General features: G+C 43.4%; 1 protein-coding gene across 1 annotated transcript; it reads right to left on the reverse strand.

Annotated features, from left to right (window-relative positions):
• Positions 1-5,402: 5,402 nt before the first annotated feature.
• Positions 5,403-15,958, reverse strand: NPTX2 (neuronal pentraxin 2). Its single transcript, XM_027726249.2, has 5 exons — positions 15,418-15,958; positions 13,863-14,079; positions 10,253-10,497; positions 8,378-8,557; positions 5,403-7,037 (listed from the first exon to the last, which is right to left on the reverse strand). Exons 1-5 carry the CDS (start codon positions 15,862-15,864, stop codon positions 6,810-6,812), a joined length of 1,317 nt encoding a protein of 438 aa, XP_027582050.1. The 5' UTR covers positions 15,865-15,958; the 3' UTR covers positions 5,403-6,809.
• Between the last annotated feature and the right edge of the window lie 4,197 nt (positions 15,959-20,155).

A 20,155-nucleotide genomic window follows, 5' to 3' on the forward strand; every position in this document is an offset into this window, starting at 1 on the left:
TCCACCCCCCTGTAAATGCCAACCCATCTCCAGCAGTGAGCAGCTGACACCTTATCCCTGAACCATCAGATGGCAACCTGAGGTCTAAGAATCACGTGTCAGCCCCTTCCCCTTCCCAAGGGTTGTCAAATGTGGCCCTTGGCTGTTTGCAGAGGTGTCCTGCTGAGGCAGTGACCTGCAGCCAGCCCTCGCCAGGGCTGTGTTCGCTGCCGGTGACGTAGCTGAGGAAGCCTGTGCTCCTCAACAGGCTGCTCTGCTCTGTGCATCCTCCCTCCACAAAGCTCTGCCAGCCTCCAGGCAATTCCCAGAACAAATAGGCTGGTTTCTATTTTCAGCAGGAGCCCCTGTCATTGCTTGGACTCACGTCAAGACAATGTTTTTCTTATGTTTTTTTCCAAATCCTGAGCGTAGGGAAAAAAGAAAGACATTATCCTCTGTGCAATTTGTTCAAACTGATGTGCCAGGTCTTAAATTAACAAGCAAGAGCTGCATTCTGTCCCAAATACTTTGTGTAAAGCTCTTCCAAGCTGACCTGTGCAGTCAGTGGTGCCTGAGTAACCATAGCAGCATATTTGAACAATGCCAAATACTTTTGAACAGACACTGGAGCTGCTGATGGACGTGAGAAGGGAGGTGGATCTGCTGCTCACCAAGATCAAAATGAGAGTAACAATGGGCAAGTGAGAGTGCTGGTGCAGCCTCGGAATTAATATGACAGCACAGCTATATACAAGGAAAACTGGGACCAAACCAGCTCTGGAAGCCTCCTGCATTGTCTGGATACCTGTGCCCACCATAGTTACCCAACCAGCCAGGTCTGCTCACTCCTTTGGAAAGCCTTGGAGGTGCCAGTTTTCCACTTGACAAGAGCCCCCATCAGGCCAGAAGTCCAAAGCACATACTGACAGCTGTTTTCCAGTTACATCAAATTATACTTGATGCAGAGAGGTGTTTACCTCCTGCAATTATCTGTGGAGCTGGAAGTATTTCCAAGACCTTAGAAGCCTTGAAAAAGCTAATTAGTGCAGTGCCATAAATAATTTGATCTCTTAGGAGGATACATACTCTCTACACAGCAAATAACAGCTTTCTTTAATGGAAAAAAAAAAAAAAAAAAAGAAAAGGATGATTTGCAAATGCATATCTGTATTTTACTATAGGTGTTTATCAACCATTTATAATTTGCCATAAAGAAAGCAGAAAAGTGAAAAAAAAAAAAAAGGAAACCTTGGCCTAAAACATAGCACATTCCTGTGAGCTACACCTTCCCTGCAAAGCAAATCTAGGTCTGCCCTGTTTTGTCAGACATAAATATCTCCTGCAGGGAAATCTCATATGAAATTAAAAGTCATGGCAGAACACTTCTCCCAGACCCTTTTGTCATTGCAGAGATGGAATAAAGCTGCACAGGGCAATCTCCTCCCAGCTCTGCATCAGGGAGGAGGCAACTGCCTGCTCTGTGCCCTCTGAAATGAGAGGAAAACCAATTGCTGCTTCATGGAGAAAAAACAGCTTTGTCTGGTACCACAGCAGGATGGCACGTCAGGTGTTCCACTGTAAATAAACAGTGAACACCCAGTAAAATATAAAATTTTTAAAAAAGGAAAGTTATAAATCACCTGCTTATAGTGTTGCTACCTAGAAGTTTTAACATACTGTTTTAATACATGAAGTTGCCCTTTAAAGAGGTTTCCTTTTGTCCAGTGAGGTCAGGAGAGCAATTTCTTGTGGCAGAGATAAGGCTGGGTGATGAACTCTGTTACAGTAGCATAAGGATTTTAAGTTACACATAAGCTGGTTTAAGTGTTTTGAAAGATATAAAGTCAAAGAGCATCTAGTACCTTAAAAACCACCTAAATCCTCCTAAGAAATAGTCCTTCAGTTACTTCTCTGAATACTTATTCTTAAAAAGCACTCCAGGACTGCTGCTGGGAACAGCTTGGTGATCTGAAAACCAGGGCAAACTTCTTGCAAACATCTTCCAGCACAGAAGAGCAGCACACACGGTGCCACAGAGGCTCCAGACTGCCCTGGGCGAGGTGAGCTCTGCCCCTGGGAGTCAGTACGAGCTGACTGGGAGTGAAGGAACAAGTGGGCACCACAGACACAAGTGCTCAGCATCCTTCACGTGGCGGGAGCCCCTGGGAACAGCTTTGCCAGGAGCTGAACGGCTCTGACACACACGTGTGCTGGGAGCCAGCTCAGGTGAAACCCTAGAGCATCTCTAATAAATAAAACAATTTCTCTCAGTGGCACCAAGACATCAGAAAACTTCTGTATTCGAAGCTTTGCCAAAACATGAGCCCTGCCCTCCTGTGGAGAAAGAAATGCACCTTTGAACTCCTTGTGCAAATTTATACTTTTCTAAGCACAGCCTTTTAGAAACAGCTATAGCCAGGGGTGCAATTAATTCAGTTCTTTCCAGAAGATTTTTAGCTCTGTAAAACTCATGTATTATTAAAACATCCCAGCTAAACCCTGAACATTATCAAGGTCCCACTTCTTCTCTGTGAAGGGAAAGAAAAAAGACATTTGGATGAAAGATCTATGGAAAAATCCCGCAACACCTTCAAACCCCCAGATTCCCTGGCTACCAACAGAGACCTTTCCTTTCTGGGGTGAGTTTGGCAGTACCTGATCTCTCCATCAGCAGGGCCCTTGCTATGCCCAGCTTTGGATTCCTACGGCAGCATCGAGGGATCATCATCTGTGGCAGAAGCCTCAGCCCGGATATTTTCTCCTGTACCTGCAGGATTCAGGACCCCTCAAGGATGATGCAATAGAAGCCTGATCTTCCCTCCCAATCTGGGTAACTAAAATCAGCTGGATGAAGAATCCTTACACATAGAGTCAGGTGACAGCAGCAAACAAGAAATAAATCTAATCTGTCGTTACATAAACATTTTTTTAGAGCAAATATTATTCTGATTTAGAAAGTGCCAGCTTTAAACACCTAATATAACACAGCAGCTTCACAACTGGCCTGCATTTCACCTTTAGGGAAGGCCTGAGGGAAATCTGGTCTCTGAAGCAAAACAGAATCAGCTTCTCCCTAGCAGCCTCATGTACTCAAACACCAGAAAAGCGTGTGTAAAAATGAGGATAGAGCTTTGCTGGTAAGAATTTCTGTAGCCTTTCTTTGTATTTCTGAGAGCTAAATTCACAGTTTAATGAGCAAGCACTGCCCAGCCAAAAGCCACCTGGATCAGGGAGTCAGTCTCCCATTCCCAGGGGATCCCAGAGGCAGAGATGGTCCTTCCCCTCACCAACACTTGGCTCAACAAGTGTGGAGCTGGAGCCTTCAAACAAATACCAAACATATGAGATTATCTACATGTTCTAGTGACCAGCCAGATAGTCAAAAAAACCCTTGTCTTTGAAGAAATATAACCTGGATTTACACACACTGAATGCTCCATTTGTGGCTGCCAAAGCATCGAGTACATACAAAGAGAATATTGCAATACAGAAACTGCCTGAACAGCACCCACAGCCAAGCCAAGTCCCCTGCACACCTGCTCAGCCACAGCTCCCAAGGGTTGGCTTGTTGGGATCACTGATGCTGCTTTTAGGAGTCCCAGCTCTGCCTGGTTTTAAACAGAAACACACTTTCCAGAAATCTGCATTACTGCATGTTCCAAGTGCTGTAGCTGTCACTCAGCTTTCCAGAAGTTATTACTTCCGTGTATTCAGAGCAGTTTGGGAACTGAAGGTTGTGTTGTCACTTCCACACTTCATAAACAGTATAGATGCTGGAATGTGGTAATATTTGCTCCTGTTTTGCCATCTGCTTATATATGCACATAAAACATGTGACTCCCAGAGCGTGGAGCAGCAGAGTAACAGCATTTTCATTGCAAGATAAAGGCACAAATATCAATACACATCTTTTCTTATTGATGAAAAAGGTGTTACTGCACAAAAGAAAGAAACTATATATGTAGTAAAAATTAATGAAAGAAATCCTTTTCAATGGAATACATACTCCTTAGCTTTGACTTTTCCTAAAGAGTCAGTGTTAAAAAAAAAACATACCCAAAGTCTCTACCATCTGGATTATTTACTGAGTAAAAACCAAACCAGAGGGTTAAACCATTAATCTTTAGAAGAACCATACCATCTCTAGATCAGGTTACAACAGGACAAATGCCCCCAAAGACCCTTTCACCCGAGCACAGTGCCATACCTTTTAGTATTATTTCCACATTGAAGAGTTCTGTTGTTCCTCCTTCGTGCAGCCCGATGAGAACTCGAGGAAGAAAGCAGCCAGCCCTCAACAGTCCCAGCCAAACAACAGCCCCAGCCCAGGTGTTCCCACTGCACAACACAAAGTAAGTACAGCCCCCACCCTTTAAACCTTCCCATGCAGGTGGGGCTCCTCACTCAGGTGCTCATTGTTAAAGTGAGTGCTAAAGACAGACCCAAAACTAGGGGGCAGGGGGGTTCCTAACTCTCTAAATAAAGATTAACATGGCTAATAGAAGTGTGAAGACCCTCTGCTTCCCTCAACCAACCAATGGATCCGAACACTGAGTGTTTAAAATGACTGACCCTGTCCACACACAGGCTCTCAGAGGTACAGCCCTTATGACACAGAGTCTTTTGATATCAAGTGGTTTTTGTGGTTGTTTTAGGTTTTGTTTTTCCTTAGGGTAGGGAAAGCATGTTGTAGGTTGGGGGTGCAGCATGTGTCTATTTTAAAGCCAGTCAGAATGGGAACATTTGATACCAAGTTGTGTAATGTTTCATAAAAATCTCAAAAACTCTCCCTGGCCAGAGAAAGAGGTCAGAGCTGGATAAACATTCCTGTCCTACCTGATTGTTCTCTTACAGAGAACACCCCACTTGTTAGTTCACCAGGTAGATAACTGGGTTTGCTGTCAGACTCCATGGACACAACCCTCTGCAGCCAGCACAGGTATAGGGCCTCTGCTCTCCCACTGCAGCAAGTCATCTGTGGTGAACAGATCTTTTCTCACTGGTTTGGGACACTTGTGTTGCCTACAACCACTGCTTTCACCCAAGAGGGATCACTTCCAGTTTCTCACAACTGTAAAAATAAATATGAACCTGCATTCTCTATCCCATCCCACTCCAGTGGAGCTGCTGGATCCCAGGGTGGAGACCAGGGCCTGGGAGAGGGCAGCAGGAGGAGGCAGAGCTCAGCTGGAGCCTCAGGCACCCACCACATGCAAATGGAGAGACCTTCTCCCCAGCTAAGGTTCCACACAACTGAGTCCCCCCTCCTTTGATTGAAGATTGAGATTTAAGGAATTTAGGGAATAATGAAAACTTCTTACAAGTCTGTACTTCTACCAGTCTAGGGAGACAGTAGCCAAACTCAGAGCAGCTATGAAAGAGAATATTCAGTGTCTTACGTGACTATAAAGGAATTAAGAGACTCATTTTACAGTGCATTTTAATTAAAAGTTCATTATAAGAATTTTCTTTTAAGAACAGCATACTACATATTCATGGAAATATGTAACTTTACCCTACAAATGGGACTGTCACCATATTATTCTTACAATTCAAACATATGAAAAATAAAATATGATATTTAGCTTTATAAATTCCCCCTCCCCCCCTTTAAATCCTTTTTCTTTTAAATAACAAAAGTATTAACTCTTTCCCAGTACAGTGCATTTGCTATCTGCGAGCCACAAACCAAGTAGTCACATCAATGCCAAGGAAACAGCAACATTGTTTGCAAAATATTGAGAGAAAATGATAAAAAAATATAGTAGTCAGCCCAGTACTTACAGAAGAGACAGTCAACAAGAATTGAAAGAGCAGCACATTTTCATATTACATAGGACCATCATAATAACATATAAACCAGTGCAGAAGACTTATGCTGGAAAAATATGTAGCAATTCTCAGCAAGCAGAAACTGAACTTTGGCACTTGCTCATAAAAAGGCCTTTCAAAGCAAAACAAAACAGAAATTCACTTAATCACAGCTTGTATACTTAAAAAAATAAAGACATTGACTAAAGCAAGAGAAACAATAGAGAAAAGTTTACAAGCCAGGTCACTAGGAAGTCAGTACATTCAGCCTACAGAAAATACAAGTACAATCTTTCATCCATCCATCTACACTGGGATCCTGGCTAGCAAAGGACAGGCTTTGGGACAGAACCTCACCTGAAGCATCTCTACTTCAATGGAGCTGTGCTGATTAAACAGCCCTTTCTTCATATTGAACTGGTACAATGTGTCTCAAATACATCCCCTCTTTGTCATAAAATAAGGATTTTTAATCTGCAAATTAAAAAGCAAGAGCCTTGCACTCGGACAGTGGCTGTTCTGCTCTACCCACAGTTGCACCATAACCACTGCAGTGTAAGGATTAAGTGATTTCTTTTAAAAAGGGCTAAAAAAGAATGGCTTTGATTCAAAGGGGAGACAGTAGACTGGAAGGAAGGATTCACACTTAGCCTGTTAGTCCTGGTGCCCTGACAGCACCTCCTGCTCTCAGGAGTACTACAGTGAACACGTGCAGGGCTCTTCTCCCTCCCCGCAGAACTCACGGACTAAGCCTGGGCCCAAACAAAAGGCTGTGCAGGCCAAAGCATATTTTTGGATCAGGCCATAGGAAAGCCAGGGCTGCTCTAGTCAAGAAGTGCTCCTTTCATAGTCAGGCTCAACCCTGAACTAGCAGCTCTCTTTGCACTGAGGCAGTTTACTCAATGTTTTATTCTTTTGAGGAGTTAAGATCAGGGAAGGGCAGAGAGAAAAACAAGTGCTTGAGATTGCACAGAAGATTGTCCTACTAAAGGGGGCACTTGAATGGGAAATAATCACAGCTATAAATCTAGCAGACGCTCTTCACAAGTCTCCACAGGCCATTTAGTAGCACCTCCAAACACATCAACGTTGTTATCGACCCAGGGGATGATGTTGCCAGGCATGTTGATGGAGCAGTTAGCAATATTCATGATGTCTTCAGCTTTTAAGACCCTGTCCCATATATTGAACTGGCTCATCTCCCCAACGAAGGCTTGAGTTGCATCAAATCTTCCTCCCACTGTGTCCTTTAGGCACACAAGAGTTAGGATTAGATGAGAAGGTTATTTTGGCATTTTCTTCTTCAAGTTTGAAGTCCCTCCCCACCCAGACACACTGCTAGAAGGAGGTGCAGAGTTAGGTCACAGAGACGAACAAATTCAAGCTTCTAGAAGAGCTACATTGAACAAGACATTCTATGGAACACTTACAAGCTCCAATGTGAATTATGTCAAAACAACTGAAGGCATCAGTGGTGACTGCACAACATCCCAAAAGGGCTACACATAACCAACCCTGCCCCTGGGCAGTAGAGCTGGAAGGCAGCTTTAAATATTGAGGCTAATTTAGGAGATATTATGCAAGCAGGGACAACTTCAGCAAGAACTGCATAGATGTGTCAGATTACACCAAAACTTTATGGCTCTAAGTGTAACCACAGCCCTTGACCAATTGGCTACAGAGACTGTGTGATGGGATCTTTGGATCTAAATACACAGGCTTAGGCTGGTTGTACCAAATGAGTAACTCCAACTACCACTGGACAAGCCTAGAAGAGTTTGCTTGCTCCATCCACTACTCAAGGACAGAAATCACACGTTTTTATGATCACACTGACACGGAACCGATAGCACAGGACAGAACCAGGCACAGTGCAGGCAAATGGCAGGAGAGTTAGAGAAAACCTGCCAGACACTTTGTATGAGCTGGAGCATCTGCTGTGCAGAGTGGGTTAGGATACTGAACTTACCATCACTTATGCCATGGGTAAGTATCTACTGAAATCAATATCAAGACAAAACTCATTTCTCTTTGCCCCATTGCAAACCCAGGAATCCTGAAGAAAGGCTATTTCTTGCTATTCATTATAGTATTTTTTTTGGTATATGTAGAGAAAAACCATGAAGCCAAGAGCCACACAATTCATAGAAAATTGTTTACCAAGTGTTAACGAGAAAAGCAAGATTCAAAATCCTTTGGGCTTTTTCCATATTCAAAAGGAGTTGACCTCATAATATTTTCTGTTGGCAGTACTAATATTCAAACTTTATTAGCATTTGCATTAGGAGAGTTATTTACCTACACCTTTAATGAGAAACCAAATGTCTGATTTTGAGTTTGTCTCTGACTTCAGGCTCATTTTTAAAGTAAACATCAAATTCTGAATGGCTGACAGTCTCCACTTCTCTAAAAATTTGTTACATACTTGAAAGCCTGCAGAGTTCACCCTCACAGACACTTCCCTTGGTTTCAGTCTTTTTGATACTGTATCTACAACAGGGCCAAGTGTTTAACAGAGAAATTCTGTTTGTTTGGGGAGTTTTGATTTTATTTTTCTTTAAACCCTGGAACACTGTCACTCACTCACCTGTTCCTGACCCAGGATCAAGACACCTCCAGGTTTAATTGGATGCCAAGGAGCAAGATTCTCCCCAGTGCCAAGCTTCTCTCCATCCTGGAAAGCCTCCCACATTCCATCTCTGGTTGTCCAAGTTATGCAGATATGATGCCATTTTCCATCACTAATGAAGAGAGGGAGCTGGGCAACCTACAAAAAACAGAGTAAACATGTGGCAAACCAAGTCTACCAGTTCAAGCCCAACATCTAAAAAGGGACAGTATTTACTCTGTCCTCAGATGCAAAAACTTCGGGGGCAAAAGTTACTCCACGTCTTTCTACTTTGTCCCAGATCTCCTGTGTTCAGGAACACAGCCATGCTTTTTATTGTAGATGTGAGCCTGTGATTCATCTAAAATTAAATGACACAAGACCAGAGTCTAAGCTGCTACCACATAATCATAAAATGCTTTAGGTTAGAAAATCCCTCTAAGATCCCCAAGTCCAACCGTTAACCCAGCACTGCCAAGGCCACCACTAAACCCCATCCCCAAGAGCCACATCTACATGTCTTTTAAATACCTCCTGGGATAGTGGCTCCACCACTGTCCTGGGTAGCCTGTGCCAATGCCTGACAACCCTTCTGGTGAAGAAATTTCTCTGAATATTCAATCTAAACCTGCAGCCATTTCCTCTTGTCCTGTTGCTTGTTACTTGGGAAAACAGACCAACCCCCATCCTACACATTAATCTGTGGCATTTGTTGTTTAAATCTCAGTGCTCAGTCATTACTTTCCATCCAGTGCTCATGTTAATTTTTCTCTCAAATTCTGGAGGCTGCCAACACCGTTTGTAATAACTGACAAAGGGATCTGCCTGCTCTCGTTAAACTTGTGGGAACTGTTACATAGGGCTCACAACAAGGAGCAATTATGCTCCTTTAGGAATTTGATCTGAAAACTTACTCATCAACATAAAGACACAAATGCAATGGGCTATGGAGCAGTTGTGATGTGTGAGGAAAAAAAGCCTCACAGAATATTAATAGTACCAGCATAATATTGAAGAGAAAAAGTTATTGCTAAAGACAAGCAGACTCAAGTTTCCTTCTATTCCACAAACCATTAAAAATAATTGGCTTATTGATTTGTGAGGATGATGGGATTGTTAAAAGCCCTTAACTGGCCATATGACAAACCACCTGAGTTGTGCTGTACACCTGTAAACACCTGATCCCTCAGAGAGCAGTGAGTTACTAGGAAACCTAACTGAAGGTGTGGAGAAAGTAAGGATCTATAATCTGCTTTAATGCCAAGTTTCTATGGGTCTTGTTTTCTTCAAGTCTCCTTCTGCAGCTTGTCAAAAACCATCAGTGGTATGAAGTAGAGACAATTGCTGTTTTTTGTACAAAAATCTGAAAACATTGTATTTAAACTGGTATTCGGTCACTAGGCATAACAACAGCAGACAAAAGCAGCCTTTTGCTCTCTGTCTTCTGCAAAATTCACTTTAACATATCTAACTTCTGCAATTAGAAATTCTACAATTACTATTAGAAATCTGCAACTGACTTAGATCTCACAGCTCTTGCCATAGTGTGGCTTCAAATATGGTTTCTGCTTCATAAAACCAAAAACGAAGACAAGATCTGCTAGTAAATTCAGACAACACACCTGAGCATGTGCACACCTAGATGTGATGCTGCTTTGTCACACTACACAAATATTTGTACCATTTGACCTCTTTTTTTATGAACTTGCAATGAGTAAATGAACAACAGACAGACAGACATTGCAATCTCAAAGGCTTCTCTCAGAGAGAAGGAAAGAGTTAGTAGAGAGGAACCGAGGAGTCAGGCCTTATTCTGGTTATGTGGACAGTAAAGAAGATTTAGTTAATTCTCACCTTATCATTAATTAGCAATTCAATTGGATTATTCCCCCATTCTATGAGGACAATTTCATTAGCTTGCCCAGGAACAGCATATGAGAATGGAGTGCCAATTCCAGGAGAAGCACTTGATCTCAGCCACAAGCACACAGTGAAAGCGTAGAGCTCTGGCAGCGTCTTCTTGATCTTCCCATACAGGTAGTTTGTGCGGAGAGGAAGGGAGACCTTGAATTCATCAGGTGACTTAAATGCACTGTTACCTGGAATCACATTGAGGAAGAAAAACCTTTAACATTAAGCTAAACAACGTATCTGTAATTCAGGTCAAGACACGATTTAATTTATATTGAGAATCCTTGGAACTTCAAGCACCTTAGAGAGGTACAGAAAAAATGTACTGGAGTAGTATTGCTGAATGTTGATTTTGCAGCACATAAAAACACAGTTAGATTTTATCCACACCATGCTAATTATTTGGTTTATTTATCCCGCTCACTTAGAGCAAGAGAATATATGGCAGTCGATCTTCATCACCTGGTTCATGGCTGGAGGCCTGCCTATTTCAAGCAATTCAAACTGGTTTAAAAGATATTTACTCCTACTAAAATGGATCATCTATGCTCATTATTAAAGCATCACAGTACTTCAAAACCAGGATTTCTTTTCCTACTACTGCTACACAAGCAGCAAGGAGCAGCATCCCCATTTTAAGATCCCAGACTGACACTCATTTTGAGTGGCCAATCTGAAAAAGCGACATAGTCCAGAAAGCAGCTAAATTCAGTAGAACTGATTTCTGTCCCATCAATTAATCAGGACAAGATCTGAACAGTTCAAAGTGACCTGAATTAAAGATGCAATATCAAGTTATGAACTATTAAAATATTAAACATTTGATTTAATATAAAAGCAGAAATTAGTATTTAGCTTTTTCTAAAAGACGTGATAAAAACCAGTGAGATATTCCAGACCTCCTTATGAAATTGAGAACCCTTGAGACCAAAACTTTCTGAAGTTGCAATACTCTGTATCATGCAGTTTGTGTATACTTCTGATGTAGTCACCTACAAGTAATTTTCTAGAATGAAGTATTAAGAAATAAAACCCACCAGTCCTGCAGTAATGTCACCCTTTTTAGCAACCTGTTCTTTTGAGCCCCACTCATTTCCTTCATTCACATTCCTGAAACAAATGCAGTCCCCTTGCCAAACTTCACACACTAATCCAAATGAAGAGCTGTTGTTACAAAAGCTTTCCACAATTCTCATATGGATTTTTTAAACCATTGGCATTCTCTCAGTTCCCATTCTCAGAAGCAACTGAAGTGTTTTGGCTGCATTTTTCCCAGAATGAGGGGGTGGGAGAAGAATGAATTTTCTCTTTTGCTTGCATCTGGTCTTGAAGACTTGCAGAGCAAACCCTGAAATATTCTAAGTTCTAAGCAAAAAAAAGACCAGTGTCTTAGGGCTAATGTTGAGCAACCTCCACTAGGCTGGTACACCGATCTCTCACAGAAAAATAGAAACATACTCCATTAAGAGCATTAGTTGCTCTATGAAAAAACCTTCAGAAAGCAATAATGGGCTGAAAAAGAACAAACAAAATTCAGCTTTTTTTGTGTGTATTTCAGTTTGTTCTCATGACTTGAAAGCATCCATAACTCAAAATGATAACAAGGTCCTCATGGTCTGGGCAGCGGACACATGCACAGAAGATTACAATCCTTTTCCTAAGGAATCTCTATTTTTGGACTAGATGGGCAAGAAATACTGTTATTCCCTTTTAGAGATGGAGAAAATAGGTTTAGACATAGTGACCTGTTCATGTGTCCAGCAAAGCCAGGAATCACTTTGAACTCCAGGCACTACTAGGTGCAAGATTATTTCTCCTACATCATCTACTGCTCTCAATGGAGAAAACTGGTGAAGGAATGACCAGGAGACTTTGGGAATCACAGCAGTTGTACAGGCTTCAAACTCTTCTGCCCCACTGGTAACTAAAACAGCTGTCACAATTAGAGATAAAGAAATCCAAAGGTCATAGTTTTACCTCATAAGGTTAGGGGTTTTTTCTCAATTTATTTAGTCTGGGGACAATGAGGAACTTATGACACTCTAGTTAGTTGTCAGGAAGAGATGCTGAACAATACTGCATTTTAAAGAAATGCACAATAGAAATACTATTTTCAAAAGAGGTCATATGAAATATTGCCTGTATTTAATCCATAATAAAAGTAAATTCTTGGATCATTATTACCTTCGCTTTGATTTGACAAAGGAACCAGAACAGTTAAGCTGCACAGTAATAGAAAGCAAATTACACAACTAAAAGAAAGACTGTCTTGGTCCTGTCCCAAATTCTTCACTTCCCTGGAGACTTAAGACAGCCTTCACCCCCCACACAAAAAATAAAGGTGGGAACAGGCTATTTTTAGCTTGACTAAATTAAACATTCTTGTTCTCCCACCACTCCCTTTCTCTTTCTGATGACTTGCTGTTATGAGTCACATCTTTCAGAAACAGGGAATATACTTGACATATGAGACATTAACAGGCCACTGATTCTCCATAACCTTAGTTGCAGGTTATGCTTTCTCTTGGCTCTCAGGAAATACTAAAAGACAGAGCCAGTAGAAGATCTCTTCTTGTTTCTTCCCTTTTCCCCTCCTTCACACTTTTTAAATGAAACAAGAATAGATACAATATTACACAAATGGCTCCATTAGGCTGCATTTTTAAATTCATGACATAGGTATGTTTATATCATTTTGAAAGCATGTCCATTAGGCTGCTTTTAAGCAGAGAGCTACTCACCTTGGAAAATCATTTAAGGATGGGGCAGGGATATTTACTGGCACTCTAATCCTGCACAGTCCACTCTGTTCGTGTACACAGCCAATACAGACAGTTCTGTGCTTTAGCTCCCTTCCACAGGCATTTGTGATTCAAATAAACAGACTCTACTCAAGCACAGAGATCTCTGTAATAATTAACCCAAATACCAGAGTGAATGAGTAGGATTACGAGAGTGTCCCCCAGTGGACCGTGTGTAATCTACTGCAAACTCCAAAGGCTGCAAGCTTAGGATAGGGCACAACTCAAGTATCTGCAGTTACCCCAAGTCATAACCAGCAACTAAAGGAGAGACCACCAACAATACTTCCAAAAGCAGCAGGAAACGATTCCGGTATAAAATGTCATTCATTACATCAAAGGCAGTTGTGCTAATTAAATTGAGCCTATACGATTTTCAGTCCAAATAAAGAAAGGCAGCTCTATTTAGATGCTTGACATTACATAGCTATTTACACTCATGTCATGTCATACTTCTTATTTCCACTTGCCTCCCTATAGATCTTTCCATCCCACAAACACTAAGAGTTTCATCTTAACCACCCACACATGCCAAATTAAGAGACAGGAAGCCAAAGCCATGCAACAGCCTGTCAAGCAAGAAGCCTGCGACAAAAGAAGAAGAGAATGCAAGTATTTGCACTGTCACCCACTATTCAGTCCAGCACCTTAATGTCTTTCCCTCAAGGCCCACATTCGGTCTACTGCACTGGAAGGAGGGAGTAAACAAAATTAATCAGCATGGGGGAGTGTTTAAATTCTGGGCAGATTACCTTTTTCTAATTCAGACACTCTTTCTAGCAGCGCATTCAGGGCTGACTCTGTCTTCTGCCGGTGGGCTGATGTCTCGTTATGGAGCAAAGACTTCTCATCCTCCAGCTCAGCCACTTTGCTCAGCAGTTGGCGTTCCAGGTCTCCAAGCCTCCGCTGGAGCATCTCCCGGAGGTCACTCGGCAGGGCAGCATAGGACACGTTGGCTCGGAGTTGGTGCTTTAGGGAAAAGGAGAAGAAAAAAAATAATTGTCATTTCTGACAGAGAAACTGTGAAATGCAGATATGCTCCCGACTCAAAGGGAAGAAAGCAAGATCGTGGAGCTCTCCAGCAAGTACAAAAGAGGCATTGCTTTTTAGCACTTGTCATGTTCAGTGCTTTTATCAGCACTGTAGCTAAACAGGTCCTGAAACAAAAGGGCACTTTTGTTAGAGGTTTCCAGCACTTCATATGAAGGAGCCTTCATACATTTAAGTTCAATAAAATCAATGTAGGGAGCAGGTCTGATGCACTTCCATTTGTATGTGTACATGTGGCATATCAGTCAATTTTTGCTTTACTTACTGTAAGTGACATGGCCAACACGAGTAAAGAGAAAAACTATCACTTCTTTTTAAATAAAAAATTAATCTACTTTGAAAGCAAATTCACCAAATGAAAGTCTCCTCGGCTTGGTTTGTACAGCAAAGAAGTCAGATGCTCTTTAGATCAACTGTAAGTATTAACCAGTGAAAGTATTTTTATTAAAACTGAAAAAAAAGGCACCTCACGCTCTCTCAAATAACACTGGTATCTTTAAGGACAAGAAGAAACCAATGGTTCCACCTACCATGTTATTCTAGCAGAGCTTTTCTTCTACAACCCTAAAAAGAATGTTTAGGAAAGCAATAGTAACAGAAGGATGGTATACTACCAGATCATTCAAAACTACTTGCAAAGCAGCCCAGTCCTCACAGAACAGGCTTTACCACCTGCACATCACCACTGACTATTTGGAGGGCAGCAGGAGGACACGAGTGTAGCTTTCAGGGTGTGAAAAGCAAAACAACATCCGGCACAAATCCTGTGGGAATCATCTGTATAAAACATTTCCATGAATGCCACTCAAAATGTGGTTGCTGTCCAAAGGCTCATGGAAGTCACTTATCAGTGGGCTTGGACCACATCCTCTTTCTGTCCAGGGGTGTACAAAATCAGGTTCTTTTTATTCTATGTCAGCTCCAAATACATCATCTTATCTGCACAATCTGCCCCACACAATCTCCTCATCTCCACTGCTCTGTTCAGCACCATATGCCAAGTTCTTACTGCCCAAGGCGTCAGCTTTGTACCTCAAACCCCAATGAAGTCACATCCCCAGAAAGAGAGATTTAGACATATTAATACAGGAACTAAGCTGTGATAAGCAGGGAAACCATAATCTCCCCCCACGCAGTGGGAGAGCACGTTCAAGAGGAGCCCTTTAGGTTCTTTACCACTACAGAGAGGAGATAAATAACCAGAAGAACATGACAAGCAGCCACCGCCAGACGTGAAGAGGCTTTGCCCGGCCCTACCTCCAGGCTCTCCAGCCGGTCCTTCAGGGTCTGCATGGTGCGGCTCAGCTGGTCGATGACCTGCGCCGGGTCCCGCGGCAAGTCGCCCATCGTGTCCTTGCCCTTGCCCACCTCGTTCTTCCACGCGGACTTGCCGTCGGCGCCCTCGCAGCGGCTGAGCTTGCCGGTGAGCTCCCGGATGGCGTCCCGCTGGCTCCCGATGGTCTCCTTCTGCTGCAGGACGGTCTCCCGCAGCTGCAGCACCGTGGCTTTGAGCTCCTCCTCGGGGGGCAGCGCGCCGCCCTGCATGGGCACGGGGGGCAGCGGGCAGCCCGCGCCAGCCGCGTCCAGCGGCAGCGACGTGCACACGAAGCGGCTGCCGGGGGGGCTCTCCTGCTCGCCGGCCGGCGACCCCCGCCCGCCCGCCGCCGCTACGGCGAGCAGGAGCCCGGCGGCCACGAGCAGCATTGCGGCTGGTGAGCGGGGCGGCGGCCGAGCGGCGGTGGCAGGAGCGGGTCCCGCCGCCCCGTCCGGTCCGTCCCGTCCCGCTCCCTCACACGCCGCTCCCGCGCCCGCCGCCGAGCCGCCGTTTTTATGGGTAGCGCGCGGGGGGGGGCGGGGCCCGGCTCGCGCCGCCAGCGCTGGTTGGCTGCGGGCGGCGATGACGCGCGCGGGGGCGGGGTCGGGGGCGCTGGCCCGGCCCGGGGGCGACCCGGGGTCGGCGGGACCTGAGGGCGCCGGGATGGGCCGTGTCCGGCCCGGCTGGGCCAGGGCCGTCCGGAGCGTCTGCCCGTGCCCAGCCTGAACCTCGCTGGCTCCTGCTGACACCGGTGCTCCCTTGTTCTCGCACCACGCAGCGCCCGGTGGTCTCTGCTGGGTCCACTCCAGCTCGTCGATGTCTTTCTTGTATTGAAGAGGTCAAAACTGGACGCGGAATCTCCATGTGGTCCGGACAGTGCCGAGCAGAGGGATCGTCGCTTCCCCTGCACCGACTGGCTGCACTCGCCTGGGATACGGCCCGGAGCATCTCTTTGCCGTCACAAAAACGGGATCCGTTCAAGCTACACATCGGCGTTATGATGGAGGGGAAAGGGACAGGGATGTCTTAAGAAGCATCATCAGAAAATTCTGCAGAGTACCATAAAACTACTGTTGGACCATAAGACGTTTTAGCTATATTGTTTGTGGCATCTGATATTTTCAATGCTGATCAATTTATCCACTTGAATTACTTTCACTTTATTTACTTGAGTTACTTTCACTTTAAATTTATAATCCATGAAGGCTCATATATTTTTCCAAGCGCCATAAAAACATCAACAGAACAGTTCTTGCAAACCTCTTATATATGAATTTCTTCTTAGATGTGCAATGAAAACTCTTACCTCCACTGGAAAAAGCAGAGAAACAATTTCCTCATGCATCAGCAGAGGCTGCTCTTAGGACTCCCAAACCTTTGAGTAGAAGTTCAGATTTTTAGAAAGTTTATATATGGAAATGACATTTTACCATACGATAGTAGCTCTTACAGTGAAACACATAACTTTAAAAATAATTATGAATAAAAATAAGGAGTAGAGAATATGTAATTGAAGATAATCTTAGCTTTTTTTCAGTTAGCATGAGAATTGTTTCGTTACAGAAGGAGTTAGCAAGCTTCCAGGAGTGTGCACTGCAGGAATAGTTAAATCTGATTGCTTCATGAAGTCCAGTTTGTTTGTTCAAGTCCTCCAGCGATGTCCTGTTTGAAAGGACTGCTCAAAGCCAACTGCAGCTGCTGTTAAGCCGCACAAGTGAGATGCAGCTCCCATTGCTTATTCAGGGGGAGAGAACCCCGAGGGCAGGCGGAGTTCAAAAGGCGACTCGAAGCTCCGATTTCTGTCTGAACTCCCTTTGTCTGGAAACCAGATCTCAGGAGACTCTGCTGCTTCCCGGCTGAATGAAAACGTACCCACTCAGGTACGGAGGCTGTGACTAATGCCTGCTTAGACATTTCACTCCCATGGAAATCAGGATCATATCCGGCTTAACCACTTTGCTGATTAAGATCCTGGATGCTGCATTGAGGAGGACTGTGCCAGCACACGAGCCACGTCTCACCTATCAACAGAGGTCCACAGAAGTCTGAGAAATATTAAAGCTTATACAGAATAATGTACGGGAATGTTTGCTGTACATGTAAGATTAATCAGTCACATCTCTATCACATTACAGCTCATTTCTCTCAAATTTCATGTGAAGTGGTTTGAAAAAAATAATAAAATAATTGTAAAATGCTGGATTTACGTGTCATTAAGGCCCTCCACACTACTGTAGGACAATAGAAGTCCATTGCTTTTGTACAGCTTGATTCCATCCTCTATAATATGGATTGTGATGGTACCCTGTGAAGATAACCTCACATTACTTAAAAATAAACTTCAAAATTCTGATCTGGATTTTAAAACCCACTTAACAAGTCAGAGCTGTTCCCAAATAGATTTTGATTCAATGCATGACAGTGATAAAGGCATTGCTTCCTTTTAAATTCAAGCAATGTATAGCTTCAAGGTTTTCCTTAATTATAGATAGATTTTTGTCATGATCTGTTATTCAGGCAAGCTGAGAAGTAATACAAGCAGCAGCAAGCAATAAACATCTGACTTCCAGAGTTCTGTAACATATATGGTGGTAAATTGCTCATGACAACAAAAGTATTGTCCTTTATTACTATACTGTTTCTTCCTGACAGGGGCAGTCAGTAAAACAGGAAAGAATCCCCACAAAGACACTCAGAAACATCAGTTATCACACAAAAAAAATGGGGTATAACCGTGGAGGACATGGAGAAAGGCTTCCTGACACCCTCAATGTTTTGCTAGGGTACTTCGGTGATTTCACAATTAAAAGGAGGTGATTGTCCTGCTCTGCTCTGCACGAGTGGGGCCTCTCCTCCAGTGCTGCGTGCTGTTTTGGGCACCACAAGGTAGGAAAGACATTGAGGTGTTAGAGAGGGTCCAGAGGAGGGCCATGAAGATGGGGAAGGACCTTAAGGGGAAACCGTGAGGAGCGGCTGAGGGCACTCGGTGTGTTCATCTGGAGGAGACTGAGGGGGGGCCTCACTGCAGGTACAACTTCCTCGGGAGGGGCAGAGGAGGGGCAGGGACTGAGCTCTGCTCTGTGGGGACCAGGGACAGGACTCAAGGGAATGGCCTGCAGTTGCATCTGGGCAGGTTTAGGTCAGATATTAGAAAAAGGATCTTCCCCCAGAGGGTGGTTGGGCACTGACCAGGCTCCCCAGGGAAGGGGAGCACCAAGGCTGACAGAGCTCAAGTGTTTGGGCAACAATCTCAAGCCCATGGTGGGATTCTTGGGGCTGCCCTGTGCAGGGCCAGGAGTTGGACTTTGATGATCCCTCTTGGGTCTCCTACAGATCAGGACATTCTATGATTCTATGAACCCAAACAACATGAATTACCCTGCTTTACCCCACTTACAGACTCTGAGACCTAAATTTAATGCATGTAATAATTTATTGAAACACTTTTGGTGACTGTAGGCAGTGTTTTTTCATGTTGAAGGCCATACAACTCTTCATTTGAGTGACTGGCATGCAGCAGTACATTATCATAAATAATAAATCATTAAAATTTTGAGAAAGTCTATCATTTTTACATCAATATGTCACATGTTAAGGCATAAGCAAGCTGAATACTTGATCACTCAAGATGTTTGAAAAAGGAGGGGTTTTTTTCCTTATGACCAAGATGAACAGCTCATAGGCACTGAGATATTTCACTGTAGCATAAAAGTGAGTTGGAGTAGAGGGGGAAGCACAGAGAGTACAGACAACTCACCGTTGCATTTGAGAGGTTTTTAAAACTTCCTGGCTCTGTGGCTGTCAGGCAGCCTAGTGTGTCAGCAGCCCACAGAATGGATTTTTAATTTTTAATTTGGCTTTGACAGTTTCTAGTGCCTTCAAAAAGGCTTTCTTCTCTTTGGAAACAGCATTTGCATGCTCACTGCTGCCTGTGTTTGATGCGTTAACTGTGGTATCTAACACCGAACTTCAATGCCTGTGTAAAATGTATTTGGGTTCTCGATGAGACAAAGGTTTTGTGTTTAGGATGAAGGTCTGGAATTCAGGAGATCTGCCATAAAACTTTGCTAACACACATCTGCCTGGCCACTATCACTACCACATCTTGCAAACTCTTCTAATTAAATTAGGAAACTGTGCCTCATTTTTGAGCACATGAAAAGCAGTGTAGACGTGACTTGAGACGAAAGATTGGCGCCTTATTTTCTTGATACTTCTTGATACAGGTTTGCTCCACTCATTATTGTCCACATATTCAGTGAAATATTGGTCTAATTATCTGAAAGGCCCAACTTAACTCAGACCTAGAGAAACAGGTGTAGATCCTTTTTATAGGTGACTTAGAACTTCAGGTCTTATTGTAATGGAAGTTAAGCGTTTAACTGCCTAGAGAAATTTCCAAAGGTGCCAGCTGTCCAACTCTGTCAGAAAGCAGGGACATTTGAAAAAAAAAAATCTCTAATTTCTCTACACCTCTCTAGCATTTCTCATATTATAAACTCACACCAGGCAGAAGTTGTACGTCTGTGTATCACAGTGGCACTTGATGCTTACTATTTGTGTTTATATACATTAGGTATATAATCTAGGTTATACGAGATTATTTAATCCATTTGCTTCCAAGAAAATGCTACTTGGGCTGCCATTTACAACATCCAGAAGTTAAAAAAATAAATATAT

Source organism: Pipra filicauda, unplaced genomic scaffold (genome assembly GCF_003945595.2).
Source record: "Pipra filicauda isolate LSUMZ 115617 unplaced genomic scaffold, ASM394559v2 scaffold129_size2064235_pilon, whole genome shotgun sequence".
Taxonomy (NCBI): domain Eukaryota; kingdom Metazoa; phylum Chordata; class Aves; order Passeriformes; family Pipridae; genus Pipra; species Pipra filicauda.

What these genes read in the sequence shown, in the direction of transcription:
- NPTX2 (XM_027726249.2), bottom strand. Translation starts at nt 15,864, where the DNA reads ATGCTGCTCGTGGCCGCCGGGCTCCTGCTCGCCGTAGCGGCGGCGGGC. An exon ending in ACCGGCTGGAGAGCCTGGAG is followed by an intron (nt 14,080 to 15,417) that starts GTAGGGCCGGGC and finishes TTTTCCCTAAAG; the next exon opens with CACCAACTCCGAGCCAACGT. An exon ending in AGTGTCTGAATTAGAAAAAG is followed by an intron (nt 10,498 to 13,862) that starts GTAATCTGCCCA and finishes ATGTGATTCCAG; the next exon opens with GTAACAGTGCATTTAAGTCA.